At 45.3% G+C, this 16,717-nt stretch overlaps 9 protein-coding genes across 9 annotated transcripts; 3 read left to right on the top strand and 6 right to left on the bottom strand.

The window, feature by feature from the left end:
* Positions 1-102: 102 nt before the first annotated feature.
* SAMD00019534_057450 (hypothetical protein) lies at positions 103-652 on the bottom strand (the record flags this gene model as incomplete). The annotated part of the gene is made up of 2 exons (XM_012899236.1): positions 103-136; positions 249-652. 2 exons carry the CDS (start codon positions 650-652, stop codon positions 103-105), a joined length of 438 nt encoding a protein of 145 aa, XP_012754690.1.
* Positions 653-1,516: 864 nt separating this feature from the next.
* Positions 1,517-2,809, top strand: SAMD00019534_057440 (hypothetical protein; the record flags this gene model as incomplete). Its single annotated transcript, XM_012899235.1, has 1 exon — positions 1,517-2,809. A coding segment is annotated over one exon (1,293 nt), but the record flags the coding sequence as incomplete, so codon positions are not given.
* A 133-nt stretch (positions 2,810-2,942) lies between these two features.
* Positions 2,943-3,380, bottom strand: SAMD00019534_057430 (hypothetical protein; the record flags this gene model as incomplete). The annotated part of the gene is made up of 3 exons (XM_012899234.1): positions 2,943-2,995; positions 3,076-3,146; positions 3,226-3,380. Coding segments are annotated over 3 exons (279 nt in total), but the record flags the coding sequence as incomplete, so codon positions are not given.
* Positions 3,381-3,960: 580 nt separating this feature from the next.
* On the bottom strand, positions 3,961-8,736 carry SAMD00019534_057420 (hypothetical protein; the record flags this gene model as incomplete). The annotated part of the gene is made up of 3 exons (XM_012899233.1): positions 3,961-7,458; positions 7,543-8,538; positions 8,641-8,736. The coding sequence occupies 3 exons, from the start codon at positions 8,734-8,736 to the stop codon at positions 3,961-3,963; spliced, it is 4,590 nt and encodes a 1,529-aa protein (XP_012754687.1).
* An 811-nt stretch (positions 8,737-9,547) lies between these two features.
* On the bottom strand, positions 9,548-10,816 carry SAMD00019534_057410 (hypothetical protein; the record flags this gene model as incomplete). The annotated part of the gene is made up of 1 exon (XM_012899232.1): positions 9,548-10,816. One exon carries the CDS (start codon positions 10,814-10,816, stop codon positions 9,548-9,550), a length of 1,269 nt encoding a protein of 422 aa, XP_012754686.1.
* Positions 10,817-11,702: 886 nt separating this feature from the next.
* On the top strand, positions 11,703-13,217 carry SAMD00019534_057400 (hypothetical protein; the record flags this gene model as incomplete). The annotated part of the gene is made up of 3 exons (XM_012899231.1): positions 11,703-11,727; positions 11,802-12,262; positions 12,336-13,217. 3 exons carry the CDS (start codon positions 11,703-11,705, stop codon positions 13,215-13,217), a joined length of 1,368 nt encoding a protein of 455 aa, XP_012754685.1.
* A 183-nt stretch (positions 13,218-13,400) lies between these two features.
* On the bottom strand, positions 13,401-13,826 carry SAMD00019534_057390 (hypothetical protein; the record flags this gene model as incomplete). The annotated part of the gene is made up of 2 exons (XM_012899230.1): positions 13,401-13,597; positions 13,676-13,826. Coding segments are annotated over 2 exons (348 nt in total), but the record flags the coding sequence as incomplete, so codon positions are not given.
* A 440-nt stretch (positions 13,827-14,266) lies between these two features.
* On the top strand, positions 14,267-15,295 carry SAMD00019534_057380 (hypothetical protein; the record flags this gene model as incomplete). Its single annotated transcript, XM_012899229.1, has 3 exons — positions 14,267-14,501; positions 14,544-14,884; positions 14,996-15,295. Coding segments are annotated over 3 exons (876 nt in total), but the record flags the coding sequence as incomplete, so codon positions are not given.
* Positions 15,296-15,349: 54 nt separating this feature from the next.
* Positions 15,350-16,072, bottom strand: SAMD00019534_057370 (hypothetical protein; the record flags this gene model as incomplete). Its single annotated transcript, XM_012899228.1, has 2 exons — positions 15,350-15,882; positions 15,937-16,072. Coding segments are annotated over 2 exons (669 nt in total), but the record flags the coding sequence as incomplete, so codon positions are not given.
* Between the last annotated feature and the right edge of the window lie 645 nt (positions 16,073-16,717).

Genomic DNA, 16,717 nt, shown 5'->3' with positions numbered 1-16,717 from the left:
GATGGACTGGCGTCCATCGATGCACACAAGCCACCCCGTATCCTTCTACATTTATTGATTGGCACTAGGACAACGGATCGAAGGATGTGATGGTCAACCAGTTTAGGCAACGAGGGTGGAGGCGGTGGCAGACTCGCTAAGAGATTGGAGAAAGAAGAAGAAGGAGGGAAAAGAGAGAAGGGTAATTAAGTTAGCTTATGTGTTCGAACTAGCGAACGAGTGTGATGGGATGATGAGGTTAAACTTACTACTTCCAGTTTGGTGGGAGGACACCAGACTTTCTGTATGGACGGCAGAGACGATGGATACGGGACTCAACGAGACGGAGGTTGAACTTTCCGTCGTAGTCCTTGCGGGCACGCTGCAAATGCTTGTTGATGGTGACGGCCTTCTTGATCAAGTGGAACAAGTCCTCTGGGATGGATGGGGCCAGACGGTTGACCTTCAAGATACGGAGGATCTTGGAGCCGGTGATGTTCTTTGACCTGAGCGATTCCGTGGGAGTCTCTGAGGAGGACACCAATCTGGGATGGGGTGTAACCTCTCTTGGCCAAACGGACGACGTGCTCGCAGACCTCAGCTGGGGTGTGCTTGGTCCATGAATGTGGCTTTCTGTTGTAGGGCAAGGCGGAGCCTGAGATACCCTTTCCATTTGAATGCATACGACCCATTGTGTGTTCTTTGTGTGTTCGCTAAGTGTCCTATATTATTATTATTGATTGATTGAATGAAATGTTAGTTAAAATGTTCAATGGGATGCATTGCATTGTTCATTCAGCAGGTGGCGAGTATGTTTGAGATGGTGTGATTGTGAGGTGTTGTTCGTTCGTTCGTTCATTCATAAACAATGTGATGATGATCGACCAAGTCGTCAGACAACACTTAAGTCAATCAATCAATCAATGAATGTGTTCGTGTCGTGTCGTGTCATGTCATGTCATGTTGTGTTTGCCTACTGATGATTAGATGCTGATGAATGAATATATGTGTATGTATACCTACAACCAACTTTATGTACGTCGAGAAAAAAGGAATGTGTTCAATGCTAAACATGAGTTTTGATGTACCTCTCGCGAATCACTAATCCAAAAAAAAAAGAGACGAGTATCTTTAATTCAAAATAAAATACTAAAAAATCAAAAAGAAATTACATCCTTCTAACGTTACCTAATCCAAACTCCGAACTTCTAATATTTAAATACTTCATCCCATAAATTATAAACTATTTGGATACTTTTGTTGGTTGAGTGATTAAATTTTTACATTTAAACAACAAGTGATGGACGACATTGGCTTACACACTTTACCAACATTGATAGTGTCAAGGTTGATTAGATTGTTGTGTGCCAGTAGATCAAATGGAATAGATTTGATCAGCCCTGTAGACTCATTATGTTTATCATTAACATGTAAACGATTCCATTCAATATTGGTCAATACCCTAACAAACAAGGACAAGATAAATAGTAGTAGTAATAGTAGTGTTAGTAGTAGTTACGATTTGGATGCTGGCGACACTCTTGGATCCATACCATCAAATATCAAACGATTGACATTAAATCATTCATTCAATGAACCTATTGAGCCTGGTACCCTTCCCTCGACACTAAAGTCACTCACACTTGGATGGAGCTTCAATCAACCATTTCTTGAGGGTTCGCTACCACAGTCACTCAAGGAGTTGATCATTGGAGGTGGCTTCAAGCAGGAGATCGATAACTTGCCTCATTCAATCACATCGTTGGCATTGCAAAATGATCATTTGTTCAAATCAAGTAGACATGGACTAAGTAACACACCTACATCATTGACCAAACTTAAGTTCATGGATATTCACCATATGAAAATCACTCCTGGAATGATTCCAGCCTCAATCACCAAGTTGGATTTGAGCGATGGCGAGTTGGACCAGATATGTCCGGGTGCGCTCCCGCCCTCACTATGTTCACTTAACGTTGGCAGTTGCTACTCATATAAGATCAAGCCGGGTTTGTTGCCCGAGTCGATCATATCACTTAAGTTGGGCGACTGGTATGATCATCCGGTCGCGCCAGGCATGCTACCCAAATATCTCAGAAAGTTATCGATTGGAGAAAACTTTAATGAGGAGCTCCTGCCTGGATCACTCCCGCCTACACTCACCATGCTGTCCATGGAGAGCGGAGATTATGATCACGAGTTGGTTCCTGGTGTGTTACCTGCGTCCCTCAAGAAACTGATCATGAGTGATACATACTCCCACGCACTCACTCCAGGCACACTTCCCCAAGGTCTTGAGGAGTTGGAGCTTGGTGCCAACTTTGATTCTGAACTTGGTCCTGGTGTGTTGCCATCCTCGCTCACTAAATTTATGCTTGGACGCAACTTCTTCCCGCCATTGGACAAGGTTGTATTGCCAGCCAGCATAACATCACTCGCGCTCTATCATCCCGAGCAGAGAAAATACATCACGGCGGACACGATTGTCAATGTTCAGTTGGGATGCACTGTTTTGAAACATCTGGAATTGTACCCAATCACAAACAAGTTGGACTCGCTGGGGTTGCAGACGCGATCGCCAAACTCATGCCAGACCAAGTCAGCTTCACTCTCAATCTTGGATGATTGGTTCAGGAAGTTGTGTGGTGGCAGTGGCAGTGGCGGGCTGGCACTCGTACCAAACGCAACCAACTACTACCTAATGGATTACAATTTCTCTGATGAAGCAGATGAGTTAATGTATCAATATCGTTTGATTGATCGAAGACTGGCCATTCGTTGTTCAGCCAACAAGGACAAGCCACATAAATGGACGCCCGTGTACATATCAGTCTGACGTCCACCAATCAGTCAATCAATTTATAAACCATCGATCGAGTTTGGAATATAGAGAGCACCTGTACCATTGTTTATTCCAAAGGTTAGGGTAGGGAAGGAAGGACATCGATTGATCATCTGTTCGCAGCTTCACATGCATCGATCCAATCTGAATATACATCAATTGGATCACTAAGCTCTGTATTGATGTTTGATTGATAGATTGGGGTTGTCAATATGATTGAACTCAAGGAATGGATGGTGGATTGGATAACATACCATTGATCTTTGTCGAGTAGGAAGAGTGACATGACCTGCATTTGGCTGTTCCAATGGCGCTTTCCTTTTTTCTGGATTGATTGATGGATGGATGTAAGTGAGTGATGTTCGTGTCCCAAAATGATCGATCCAGGAGAGGGAATGACCTACAATATACATTCAACACTTTGAGCATGGTCACAGAATGGACAATCAAAGTACTTGGGCAACTTTGTCATGATCTTCTTCTTGGGAGGTGGCTTGGCTGATTTTCTCTTTCCCATTGTTGTTGTTGTTGATGTGGTTGATGTGGTTGATGGTAAATGTCACGTGAGGGGCTAGTCGAGAGCCTTGACGTCTTTTGGGTTATATTGTTTGATTCTATTGGGTATCGTAAATAGCTGTGCTGTAGTTGTTCTCAAACCAATCGTTGTTTGAAAGCATTGCAGGTTGTCGGGTCGGTGATTGTGTGTGTGTGTGCGCGTGTGTGTGATTGATATGAATGATGTGAATGAATAATCGAATGAATGATTGACTACCCAATGACTATGATAGTTTGATACAAGGGTGGATGTGAATATGATTGATTATTAATAATTATTATATATAAACATAAATACAAATACAAAACACAAACAAATAAACAAACAAATAAACAAAGAGATAATTGAACACAAAGTGAAATGAACTCAAAACTCGAGTAAACGTCATTTTATCAACTCCTGTTTTGCAAATGTGTGAAAAACAGAAATAAATGAACTTTGAAACAGTGTTTGCTTGTTCAACTTCATTCATGTCTCGAGCTAGAGATACAGATAATGAATGGTATATATAATATATTATGATTATTTATTGATACTAAATATGTTTGAACAAGGTAGGTAATTGAATTAATGAATGGAAGACTTAGTCAAACTTCTCTTCTTCGATCGAGGAGTAGACATGGTTGGTCGGACTGGTCATGGCGCCATCGGGTGAGTTGAGTAGTTTGTTGGCTTGCTTGTACTTTCTCTTGGGTGGCGGTGCAGCACACGCCACACACGAACTGTACAATATACACGCTACAAAGACAAACACCAACACGACAAACAGACTGGCAAGCTGAACGGGCTCCACAGTCTTGAAGTACTTGGTCTTTAGCAGTAGCTCCTCGACGGTCAGCGTCTTCTGGCCGGCGTGGCGACTCTCCAGATCACGCCTGGCTGCCGATGTCTGCTCCAACTGCATGCGAAGTATCTCCAACTGGTTGTCGCGGTCCTGAGTCCTGAGCTTTCTCTGCTCGGCCTCCACGGCCGGTATCCTCTGGGCCAGTTCATTCTCCACGTGTACCAGCTGCTGCTGCAGGGGTATGGGTTCGCGTCCAAACAGCTTCTGCTCGAGACTCCTGAAGAAGCCTGTGTCCTGGTTGTTGAGCTCGGCCTCCTTGAGCATGGCCCTCAGCGTCACGCTCTCTTTGCCAAGTAGTTTGACCATCATGTCGAGCTTGGCCTGTGTGTTCATGCCCTGGTTGTAGAGTGACTGGAAGGTCTCGGACTTCTTCTTTTGCTCCTCCATCGACTTAGTGGCCTGGATCAGCTTGTCCTCCTCAGACTTGAGCTTTGTGGCGTGTGCAAGGTTCAGCGTCTCTTCCTGCTCTCTCAGCCTTGTGGCGAGCATCTGGGCTGCCTGCGCAGACATCCTCTCCAACATCTGATCCTGTTGTATCTTGCTGCTGGCCTGTACATGCTGCAACTCTGTCATCTGTTGTTTGATCACATCGTTCAAATCCTTCAATCTGTTGGCGTTCAATGTAGCAATCTCCAACTCCTTCTTGGTCGCCGCCAACTCAAGCTCCATTTGTCTGAGGCTGCTGGTGTCCACGGGCAGTTGTTGGACAGTCTTGGCAACGCCACCAACAGCAACATGTTGGTTCTTGTCGGCCACCTCCACCTTGACATTGACTTTCTGATCATTGACCATCACTGGATTGTTGTCCTTGACATGCTCCAACTCCATTGGCACATCATTGACCATCACTCGAACAGTGTCCTTCACTTGATTGTTGTCCTTGAATGACTTTACATTTGTGGCAGCAGCATCATTGTTGTTTGATGCTGGATGTTGGCCACCACCTTCGGCGACTGGAACAGCTTGGGCTTCTTGTGCGTTGGCCACCAACTTCTTCTCAAGCTTGCGACCAACATTGTTGGCATCGACATCCACGGTGAACTTCTTGTCGATGCCCGAGTATGGCTTGGCAGCCTGCTCATCAACAGCCTTGACTTGTTGCTGGTGTTGATCCTTGTTGCCCTTGTTGTTGATGTGTAGTCTGTCCTGTACTCTGAGCTCATCTTCGTTGGTGCCAGTCTCGACCACGGGTACAGCGCCTGCAACTAGGCCCTTATTCTTGGGATCGACTTGCTCCAACTTTTGTTGATGGAAGGCTTGCATTGGATCGCTCTCAATTGGCACATCATCGGTCTGTGGATGCTGTATGGCGGTGTTCTGATGTCCCTTGTTGTGTTGGATGCCCACGTGAACATGGTTTGCCTTGTCGCCCTCTTGGAAGTCGCGCTGGGTGAAGGGGCTTGGCTGGGGCTCTGTAGTATCATCTTGCACAACCACCTTGTTGGCAGAATAGTGAAGTCCTTGCACGGACAAAGAGACAATGCCGCCTGATGGTGGAGTCCACATCATGGCACTCTCATTGTTCATCTCAAACTTGGGCAACAACTTGTCCAGCTTGTGTGTAATGTGCTTGCGCTTGGTATCGGTTGGCTCAAACATTTGAAGCGAGATCAGGTCGATGTCCAATGGTTGCATGGCGATCAAGTGGACGTTCTCAGGCAACTTCAGTTCTGGGATCAACTCCATGCGAGCACACTTGCTTGCTACATACATATTGTTGTTGGTGGTTTGTTGTGGACTGTATCCTGCGATCAATGGTGAGTTGATGGACATTGAGCTGGACACCAATGACTTGTCTTTGCCCTGTGAGATCGTCAGCCATACGGGGACTGTCACACGCTCGTTGGACTTGTGGCCGCCACGGTGCAGCATGACATCCAACATCGATTCATCCTTGCTGGCTACGCCAAGGGGTGTCCTCGAGAGCACGCCAACCTTGATGCCCGAGACTGTGTTGCTTCCGCCAAAGAATGCTCCACTGGACATTGGAGTGAATGATTGATGGTAGTCCTGGCGGGGGTTCACCACGCGCTTGGCCAGCATGTATCCATTAACATCGACATAGTAAGAGTGCTCGCGATCAAGATCGCCGACACCCTCGCCACCAACCAAGATCCTGACTATGGGGTCGATTGCTGCTTGTTCCTCGGCATACTGCATGGTGGATTCGAGCAAGATCACATTGGCACTCTCGCCCTCTGTCAACATGATGCGCTGCTTGTGGAATGGACTTCCTTCCAATTGCTTCTTGAACACCACGACCTCATCGATAATCGCGCCTTGAATGTGGCGAATGGATGATGGTGGTGACCTGATTGTTCGGAGCATGCCCTCGGACTTGACCTGATCAGACACCTCCATGGAGGACTCAACCTTGGCGTGTTGGTACACCATCTCTTGATTCTCAAGGAATACTTCCTCGGACTGCTTGCCTTGTTGCACAAACAACTTCTGGATGTGTCCAGTCTCGTGGCTGAGCTGTGCGGAGAACATTGAGTTCTTGACTACGATGCTTTGGCTGCCAAGCTTGGCTTGGGAGATTGAGAATGGCGCAATGTCCCACTCAATCTCGATATACTCGGGGCTCATGATGGTGACGGTGGCGGGAACGGTAGTGGGCGGCTGCTCCTGGCCCTCCATGTACAAGGACAGGGTGTAGGAGGTGACGGACAGTGGCTCGACCTGAACCATGAAGCAGACCTCAAAGTGTGAGTCGATGGGCACGGCCACCGCGGATGTGTTGTCGTCTGCCCACACAGGGTTCAGCTGTGCCATTATTGGTGTGTTCTTGTTGTTCACTACCAATACACTGGGCGTGTCAACCAGCAGTCGCACAACCTCCTCCTTGATCTTATCGGAGGGGTTGTAGAAGAACACAGTCTGGCGCTTCTGAGTGGCCAATTGAATGAACTGAGGACTCAGAGATGATACCTCACCGACGAGTGTGATGGACAGTGGGGTGTCATCTTCAGCATTACACTCGAATGAACGAACAGTCAACTCGGACAGGAGTGGGCGAAGTTTTGCCGAGCATTGGTTCAAGGCCTCTTGGAGCCACTCATAGTGCACACTGGGGAGTTGTCCAACATACGACTCTGCTCTCTGGCCGAAATGTATAACATTGCGACATGACTGGATAATGTCCATCTCACTCTTTGACGTGGATTCATCCCTCTTGACCATCGAGTACATGTTCTCAACAGTTCTCAACAAGTTGGAAACAGTCTCCATTTGTAGCTATTTGGTTGGTTGGGTGAGGGTGAGGTTAGTTTGGGACTGGAATGATTCCACCTCAAATCAATCAATAAATTAAAGACTTACTCTATGTTCATGGAGGATGGAGTAGTGAGTGGACTCATCGTTGGAGATGGAGCTGAGGTCCCCGCGGAAGTCAGAGTACTCTTGGGAGTCGGGCTTGGCGGGCATGCCTGGCACACTCTGGTCCTGGCTGATCTTCTCACCATAGTGCATGACAGGAGCGACGGTTAGTGAATATGGAGAGTTCTTGATACCTTGGAAGTAGTCGGCAAGTGTACTCCATTGTATGTTTGAGATCTTGTTGGCCTCGTTGTCATGTTGATTGATGTCCACAAACATTGTCTCATAGTTGCTGAACAATCTACGCGTGTAGTTCATGTCGAGGAACAGATCTGAGTTGCCGAATGGCACCAACAGCTGGTTGGATCGGAACCTTAGCGCCTTCTTCTGGTATTGGTCCAGCAGGGCTGGGTAGATAGCGGTCAACTCCTGGTCCGAGGTGGTCCAGTTGACAAACTCAAAGGCTTGGCACTCTTGCGGGTCGAGGCTGCAGAAGTTGGCTATGCCAATCTCGTCGTTGGGCGTCACGTGGACAAAGAGCTCAAAGGGTGATGGACTGGCGGACGACTCCTTCCAGAGGAACTCGAGATGGCCGTTGGAGAACATGTGGTCCTTCATATCAGAGTTGATGCGGCTCACCACCACATTCTTGATGCCGGCTGCGGCCATCAATGAGGCGATGGCTTCAGTGTGGCCATGTGCCGATGGATTGAATGCATTGATTGGTGCCACACCAAAAGTGACGTTTAGCCAGTGGATACCTTGGCTGAGCTGGGTGACATAGTCCTTGAAATCGACCAATGTCTCATCCATCATCACAGGTGCGCCGTTGACGAATTCGATGTTGCCACTCTTTACCAAAGCACCAATCTTGTCCTTGGTATCTTGGTCTTGTTTGTCCCACCATATTCTATAGTTGAGTAAATCTGGAATGATTATCTTCCTTGCAGTGCCCTCCATGATCAAACTCATGGCGTTGGATATCCTCAATTCATTATTCTGTTGGTAATGGAATTATTCCATTATAATTGATTGATTGAATGATTGATGATTGAGTTAGTGGTTGGAGAGAATCCAAATTGAATGATTGATCAAACTTACATGTTGAAGATGGGCTGATGCATCCATCAATACAAATGGAACGACATGGATGTCCAATGCCTGATTCTCAATCCATGCATTACTTTGAACAATCATCAAAGTGATCACAAGTGTTAAAACACTGATGTATGTCGCTGTCCAACGACGATGTGTTTGGTACTGTCCATTCATCATCATCTTGAATATGGCACAATCTATCTATTATACGTATATATATATATTATTACTATTCCAATATGTCTATCTTTCTATCTATCTAGGTGTTGTTTCAGTATGGTCTGATGATTGAATGTAAGGCTTCAGGAAGTAATGGGAAGAGAGCATTTCTTCTTTAGCAGCCAATGTTGCACACTCATCCAGGCATCCTGCCAGCCAACAACAACAACAAGGCCTCAATGATGACACAGCACATCAGTGATAGAGCTACTTGAGTTGTGTTTGTGATTGTGAGTGTACACTCATCCATCATCACTGCCTATACTGCATGGCATACATCAATATAAAGCATTGTATTGATTGATGTGGTGGTGTGTTCCAGTGAGAAAGCACCAACTGTGTGGGTCCTTCCATTGATTGATCAGGCCTCTATGTGTGTGTGTGTATGTGTCGTGTGTGTATTTGTATGATTGATTGTTTGATTGATTCCTGGACCCACACTGTTGAATGAATCAGTGTTGATGAATGAATGATCAGGTGACATGGTCATGAGAGCATTGCCAATACATTCTGACACAATCAATCATTGATCGATTGAATGAGTGATGATGAGTCCAAGCATTTCCAATCATGTGAATAGAAGAAGACAAAGTATTATTTATTCCACCTTGAGTCTCAATCCAACCAAGGTCCACCAAATGTTGCGTTATAATGAATGTCTTTGATTGACTTTACTGTACTTTAGTTTAGTTTACTTGGACTCGGAAGTGACCTTGTGCATGGCCTTGGCAAGGTACTCAACATTGCGTGGGGTGATACCGGCAATAGAGATACGACCGTTGCGGGTGAGGTAGATGTGGAACTCTGAGGCCAGACGATCGACCTGCTCGCCAGTGAGACCAGTGTAACAGAACATTCCGATTTGGTTGGTGATGTGGCTCCAGTCGCGGGTCGATCCGTGCTGCTTCAGGTACTTGACGAGCTGCTCACGCATGTTGATGATGCGGTCGGCCATCAGCTTGACCTCTGAGCGCCACTCGGCGGTCAGGTCCTTGTTGGAGAGGATGGTCGAGACGAGACGAGCACCGTACACGGGTGGGTTCGAGTACATTGGACGGATTAGAATCTTGAGCTGTGACTCGATGTTGATGGCCTCGTCGGGGGTCGATCCGATCAACGAGAAGGCGCCAATGCGCTCACCGTACAGACCAAAGTTCTTGGCGAACGACTGGCAGAGGGCGATCTCGTGACCCTCGTTGACAAAGTAGCGCACTGGCTCGGCGTCCTGCTCCGGGCTGCCCGAGGCGAATCCCTGGTAAGCAAAGTCGAACAGCACAAAGTGGTTCTTCTCCTTGCACAGCTGCGAGATCTTCTTCCACTGCTCCATCGATGGGTCGACTCCGGTTGGGTTGTGAGCACAGGCGTGCAGCAGGATGACGCTGCCGTTGGGTGCCGACTGGATGTCCTTGAACATGCCGTCAAAGTTGAGGCCGCAGTTCTGTGGGTTGTAGTAGGTGTAGGACTTGACGGGCACGCCGCAGTCGGCAAAGATCACGTTGTGGTTGCCCCAGGTTGGGTTGGGCACGTAGGCAGTGACGCCAGGCAGGAAGCGGGCAATGAAGGCGGCGGCAACACGGAGGGCACCGGTTCCGGAGATGGCCTGCACGGTGACGACGCGCTTCTCCTTGAGGGCCTTGCAGTCCTCGCCGAGAGCCAGCTGCACGGCGGCGTTGTTGAACGACGACACACCGACGATTGGTGCGTACTCGTGGTCGACGCCGGCTTCGTAGATCTTCTTGTCGGCCTTCTTCACGCACTCCAATACGTATGGCTTTCCGTTGTCGTCACGGTAGGCGCCGACACCCAAGTTGATCTTTGATGGTGAGGTGTCCTTGTTGAAGGCAACGCTCACACCCAAGATTGGGTCCTCTGGTCCCTTGACGACCTTTGACCATCTTGATGTAGAATAAGTGCGTCTGAGCACTGGTGCAACGAGCTTGCTTGAAGATCTAAAGAACATTATATTGTTATTTATGTTTGATTATAATATAAAATTATATAAATATATTGATTCGAGAGAGATAGAGAGATTGAATGAATAACTGAATGATTGATTGGAGTGATGCTGGTTGTAGCTGGAGGGAGTGGACAGAGGATAGATGTGACAGTGCAGCCAGCCCACCCCATGAGCTAGCCACTCTCAACCACACATGAATGAACATCCATGCATACATCTACTAAAGCCGCCCATCATCAGTGTCTTTGTCGGGTGACCAAAGTTTAAAATTTATTGCACAAACAGCACCACACACTTCTTTATTTGGTAATGATGTGATCGAAGTTCTTGACAATGTTGTCATGAAGGCGAAACGAAAGAAACGAAAGACAAGGACATGGACATGAATGCATATCTGGTGGTATTGGGGAGGGTGGGCATCAGGAAGAGTTGACCGATCAACCATCACCAACACCTCACAATTACTGGGCATCAGATGCTAATGCTCAATCATCCTTGTTTGTTAGATTGATCTAACCTGACTTGTAATTTATACAAATATCTAGTCTTGTCCCAAAGTATAATTGAATATTCAATTTCAAATTAACCAACATCAATGTTTGATTGATTACATTCATTGAATGAACAATGTATTATATGTATGATTTTGGAATAATTAGTCAATGATAATCAGTTGATCGAATGAATGAAGGCGGAGACACAAGGAAGAAGTTCGTAATTGAAGTATCTTCTTTGACGATAAAAACTAGTCGGGGGTGTGTCTTCCAAAGAATCTTCAAAGAGAGAATGAATGAATGATCAATGTTTGCAAACATACTTGAATCATACATACATATAATAAGTAATACTATTACAGATATATTGTGATATCACAACAACAAACAACAACATGTCATACCCAAATCATATCAAAGGTAACTCAACTCAATCACTCAATTAATCAATCAATCAAACTCTATGGTACTAATACAATGAACAACAACAACAGATGAGGCAGCAAGAATAAACATGAATGTTGATGATGAGCAGTTTGCTGCAAAGATGGACGAAGCAGATACATTGAAGGAGTTCAAGGGCGAGTTCTGTTTCCCAAAGGTCAAGGACTGTTGCATATCAGAGAATGGAAAGACGAACGACAGTGATGTTATCTACCTCACTGGAAACTCGCTTGGTCTGCAGCCAAAGGCCATCCAGAGCGAGATGATGAACTACTTGTCCGACTGGCGTCAGTTCGCCGTCGAGGGCCATCACAAGGGCCAGCACCCCTGGTTGACGATCGACGAGGAGGTCCAAGAGTCACTCTCCAAGATCGTCGGCTGCAAGCCTGCCGAGTGCTGTCCAATGAACACACTATCCGTCAACATTCACATGATGATGGCCAAGTTCTACAACCCAACTCCCAACCGCTTCAAGATCGTCATTGAGGCTGGCGCATTCCCTTCGGACCTTGTATGTGTCGGCTCACCACCGTTGAGCGCGCGCCACACAACGTCGTCCACTAACACACCCTTCCGCCACACAGTACATCGCAGAGTCACAGGTTAGACACTATGGCTACAACCCGGCCACTGATCTTATCAAGCTTACACCACCAGCTGGCGAATATACTTTGACAACAGACTACATTAAGCAAACTCTTGCTACACATGGTGATTCGATCGCACTTATAATGATCGGTGGCGTTCAGTTCTTCACAGGTCAGCTGTTTGACATCAAGGAGATCACCGCCTATGGTCATTCATTGGGCGCAATTGTCGGTTGGGATCTGGCACACGCCGCCGGCAACGTGGAGCTGTCACTGCACGACTGGAACGTGGACTTTGCCTGCTGGTGCTCGTACAAGTATCTCAACTCGGGACCAGGTTGCATCGGTGGACTATTCGTGCACGAGCGCCACACCTCTGACTTCCAGGAGAACAACGACCGTCGTCTTTTGGGCTGGTTCGGCAACAAGCTGTCCAACCGCTTCAGGAAGGAGATGCCCTTCGAGGCCGAGGTCGGCGCACTCGGCTTCCGCTGCTCCAACCCCTCCGTGGCCGACTGCACGTCGCTGCGCACTTCGCTCTCAATCACCAACCGCGCATCGATACCCAAGTTGCGCGCCAAGTCCCTGCTGCTCACCTCGTACCTCGAGCATCTGTTGCTTACCAAGCTGCCCTCCACACACAAGGTCAGCATCATCACGCCAAACGATCCAGCTCAGCGTGGCGCACAAATCTCATTGAACATTGGTGGCAAGGTTGAGGCTGCCAAGCTCAAGAACGCCCTGTTGGATGCCGGCGTCGTCTGTGATGTTCGCGAGCCCAATGTACTCAGAGTTGCACCTGCTCCACTCTACGTCAGCTTCACCGATGTCAAGCGTTTCGTTGACATCCTCGTTCAATCACTTCAATCAACAAACTAAACTATATACTTTAAACATTCATTCGATTGATTGATGATCAATATCGTTATTATCTGTTTAAACATACATTGTGAGTGATGGTCACTGAGTTTATTCTACTCCATTCCATCATCTCCTATATTGAGTTGCTGCCTCTTGATGCTGCTTGATGATGACTGATTGATTGATTGAATGAATGATCATTTAAGTGTCCAAGAAATGAGCGCACAACAAGAGATCGACAACGATCTTATCATTGATTGGGAACTCTGGCAAGTCTGTAGTGCTGTTGGTGTACTTGTTCTTGAAGTAGAAGTATTGAATCACCTTCTCCAACACTGGTGTTGATATCTCTCTAAGCTTAATCTCTGAGTTCTGATCCTCCATAAAGTTAGAGTTCTCTGTTTGAATTGTTAGTATAAGTATATCATGCATGATGTTCAACATCATCAATCAATCAACTAATCAATCAATCATACCTCCACCAAGCATTGATTTGATTGTGCCAGAGACGTAGGTCATCTTTCTTGAGAGTACAAACTCATGACCTGATGCGCTGTACAATCTCAATATATCATTCTGGAAGTCGCTTTCTGATGACATGTCTGTATCAGTGTATATATATTTATATAAATAATAATGTGTTGTGTGAAGATGTCTAGAAGAGATAATGAATGAAATGGTGTGTTTGATTGATTGATAGTTTGATTGAAAACTTGTAATAAATGAGAATTTATTCGAAATAACTTAAATAATAATATATAATACCAATAATTTGAAACAATATGTAAATATGTAATATTATTAAGCATAAATATTACTAATCACGGAGATAATCCAAGAGATTGATTGTTGATGAATGATGTCATTGCGAATCAGGATCAAGTGTCCCATAAATAAACAAAAACCAAAAATTATAAATAAGAGTGTTCATGAACACTTCTCAACAACAAACATTCATTGCCAACATCCGCAAAACACACATACATTTAAGAATGGTAGCCACAACATTGATTTATTCACCATTGTTCCCACATGATAATATTGTACACGGTCGTTTCGACAGTGTTTGTCCAGCTTGTAGACAAGAGAATTCAGATATAATAGAGGACATGGCAAGAGGAGAGTTGATCTGCCGTGATTGCGGTTTCATTCTGGAGGAGCGTACGATCAGCGAGGATGCAGAGTGGCGCTCATTCGACGATGACGACATTGATCGAAGCAGAGTTGGCGCCGCTACAAACCCTCTACTGTTGGAGGACGAACTATTCTCATTCGTCAGCAGATCAAACTACTCCTCCAGCTCTACATCTTCTTCATCATCATCTTCTTCTTCATCTGCAGCAGCACTTTACTCACAACAAAGAATACAGACCTCATCGGCTGTCAACAAGAATCTAATCACATCATTTGAACTCATAAAGAATATGGCCGATCGTCTGTGCCTGCCAGAGACAGTGATGAACAGGGCCAATGAGATATTCAGTCACGTGAACAAGACGATACGCACAAATAAAGGACGATCACCAAATGGATACGCATCAGCATCTCTCTACCTGTCGTGCCGAACGCAGGGCATGCCACGAACCATTGGAGAGGTGCTGTCCGTGTCTGACCGTGTCTCAAAGAAGGACATTGGCAGGTGTATCAACAACATCACCAAGTCGTTTAGCACGACCGCATCACCACTCACCACCCCTTCCCCGGGATCCACAGCCGGTACCTCCTCTTCTCCCTCGATTGAGCAACCACGACCTCAGCTGTCAGCCAGACAGCAACAAGAGTTGCAACAGATACAGCAGGCTGTTGCACCAGATGCATTCATCACGAGGATCTGTGCCAACTTGGAGTTGTCACATGAGATCAGACGTCTCTCTGAGCGCGTCTCGATCAAGTCTGCTGAGTTATCATTGAACGAAGGAAGGAAGCCAATATCAGTGGCAGCAGGCTGTGTATATTATGTAGTCAATCAATTGATAAGTGACAAGTCAGTGCGACTTTCACTTCAATCAGTGTCCGATGTCACTGGTGTATCTACGACAACAGTCAGCAATGTATATAAGGAGTTGGTGGCCAATCAATCATCACTCACGATCGCTGTATAATAACAAAATGATGGCAATTAATTAAATTAATAAATAAATAAATTAATTGCCAACTACAATATTTTGTTGATTGTTAAAGTTAAAATTGAGACCAATTGTGATGATAGGGTAGTCGTTCCTCTCGCATGCACCAGAGTTGATACCAAAGTAGTAGGAGTGTGGCCTTACTTCCAGAAGTCTAACTGGTAGTGAGGCTTGACATTCTTCATCCTCACTTCCAAGACAAACATGATTGACTGTTCCATCACTGTTCAACCAAACTTCGTGTGGAAGAGGAGCATATCCCATCTTCTTGAATGGTAGCTGTGATATAATGTCCTTACTCTGTACGATCCTCCAAACATTGTCAATGTTGGAGCCCACCCTCTTTAGAAAGGCATCGACGAATGCTTGATTGGCCAACCTAGGTGATCCATAAATATACCTATACAATGTCTTGTTGAAGCGACTTGGATAGAAATCATACACCATCATAGTAGCCAATGCAGCACCCAATGAATGTCCAGTAACTTCCAAATTTGTACAAGTTGGGCATTGTTCTTGTATCTCACTTACAAAGAACTCTAGTTGTGGTTTAAGTTCTGGAAAATTTGATTATCTTTCTATCATTCAATCATTCAATCAATCAATCATACCATTGTATAGACCAAGTACACCAGAATGTATCTTTATATCAGGTTCACTCTTATTGATTGGTACTTGAATCAAATGAGCATCAGTTATCCAATTGTCAAGATCCAATGGTTGTGTTCCTCGGAATGCTACAATAACTGGCAATAAGAATGAGTTAGTGGATTGTGGAGATAAAGACAATTGATTGGTGAGTACATACTGGTACTATCATCTTTCTGGGCCACGAATGCAAACCCATTATAAGTCTGTTTGAAAGAGAAAACTTTGGACGAATGTGTCCAAGGTTATACTCTGTATCACAGAATTCGCAAGTCCATTTAACTAAATCAATATAGTTACAATAAGCTGAGTAAGACATCTGAATGGAGGATATTAATATTATTATTATCCGGAAGTATCCATATTATTGACACTTACCATTAGTGCTTCCTTTGCTATTCCAAGATTGAAAGTTGTATTAAATAGCGGATTATAATTATCATCAGTTCCAAATCCATAAGTTATGATCCATGACATTGAAAATATTATAATTATTATCAACCTATAATTCATTTTGAAGACTTTTAATTAATATTAATATTATTAATGTTATGACCTAGAGATGTAAATATATATATCTTATACAACCGGATTGTAATTGTGTAACTAAGAATGATTGTGGATTGAGTGTGGGTCAGTGAGCGAGTCATGAGTGAGTGAGTGTATGAGTGAGTGAGTGTGATTGTCGGGTAATTCAAGGGGTGACGGTAAGGTCTCCACCAGTTGTTGAACGAGACAGTCATC

Source organism: Acytostelium subglobosum, assembly GCF_000787575.1.
Source record: "Acytostelium subglobosum LB1 DNA, scaffold: scaffold10, whole genome shotgun sequence".
Taxonomy (NCBI): Eukaryota; Evosea; class Eumycetozoa; order Acytosteliales; family Acytosteliaceae; genus Acytostelium; species Acytostelium subglobosum.
The sequence above is the reverse complement of the archived record's forward strand: the minus strand, read 5'-3'. Positions and strand labels throughout refer to the sequence as shown.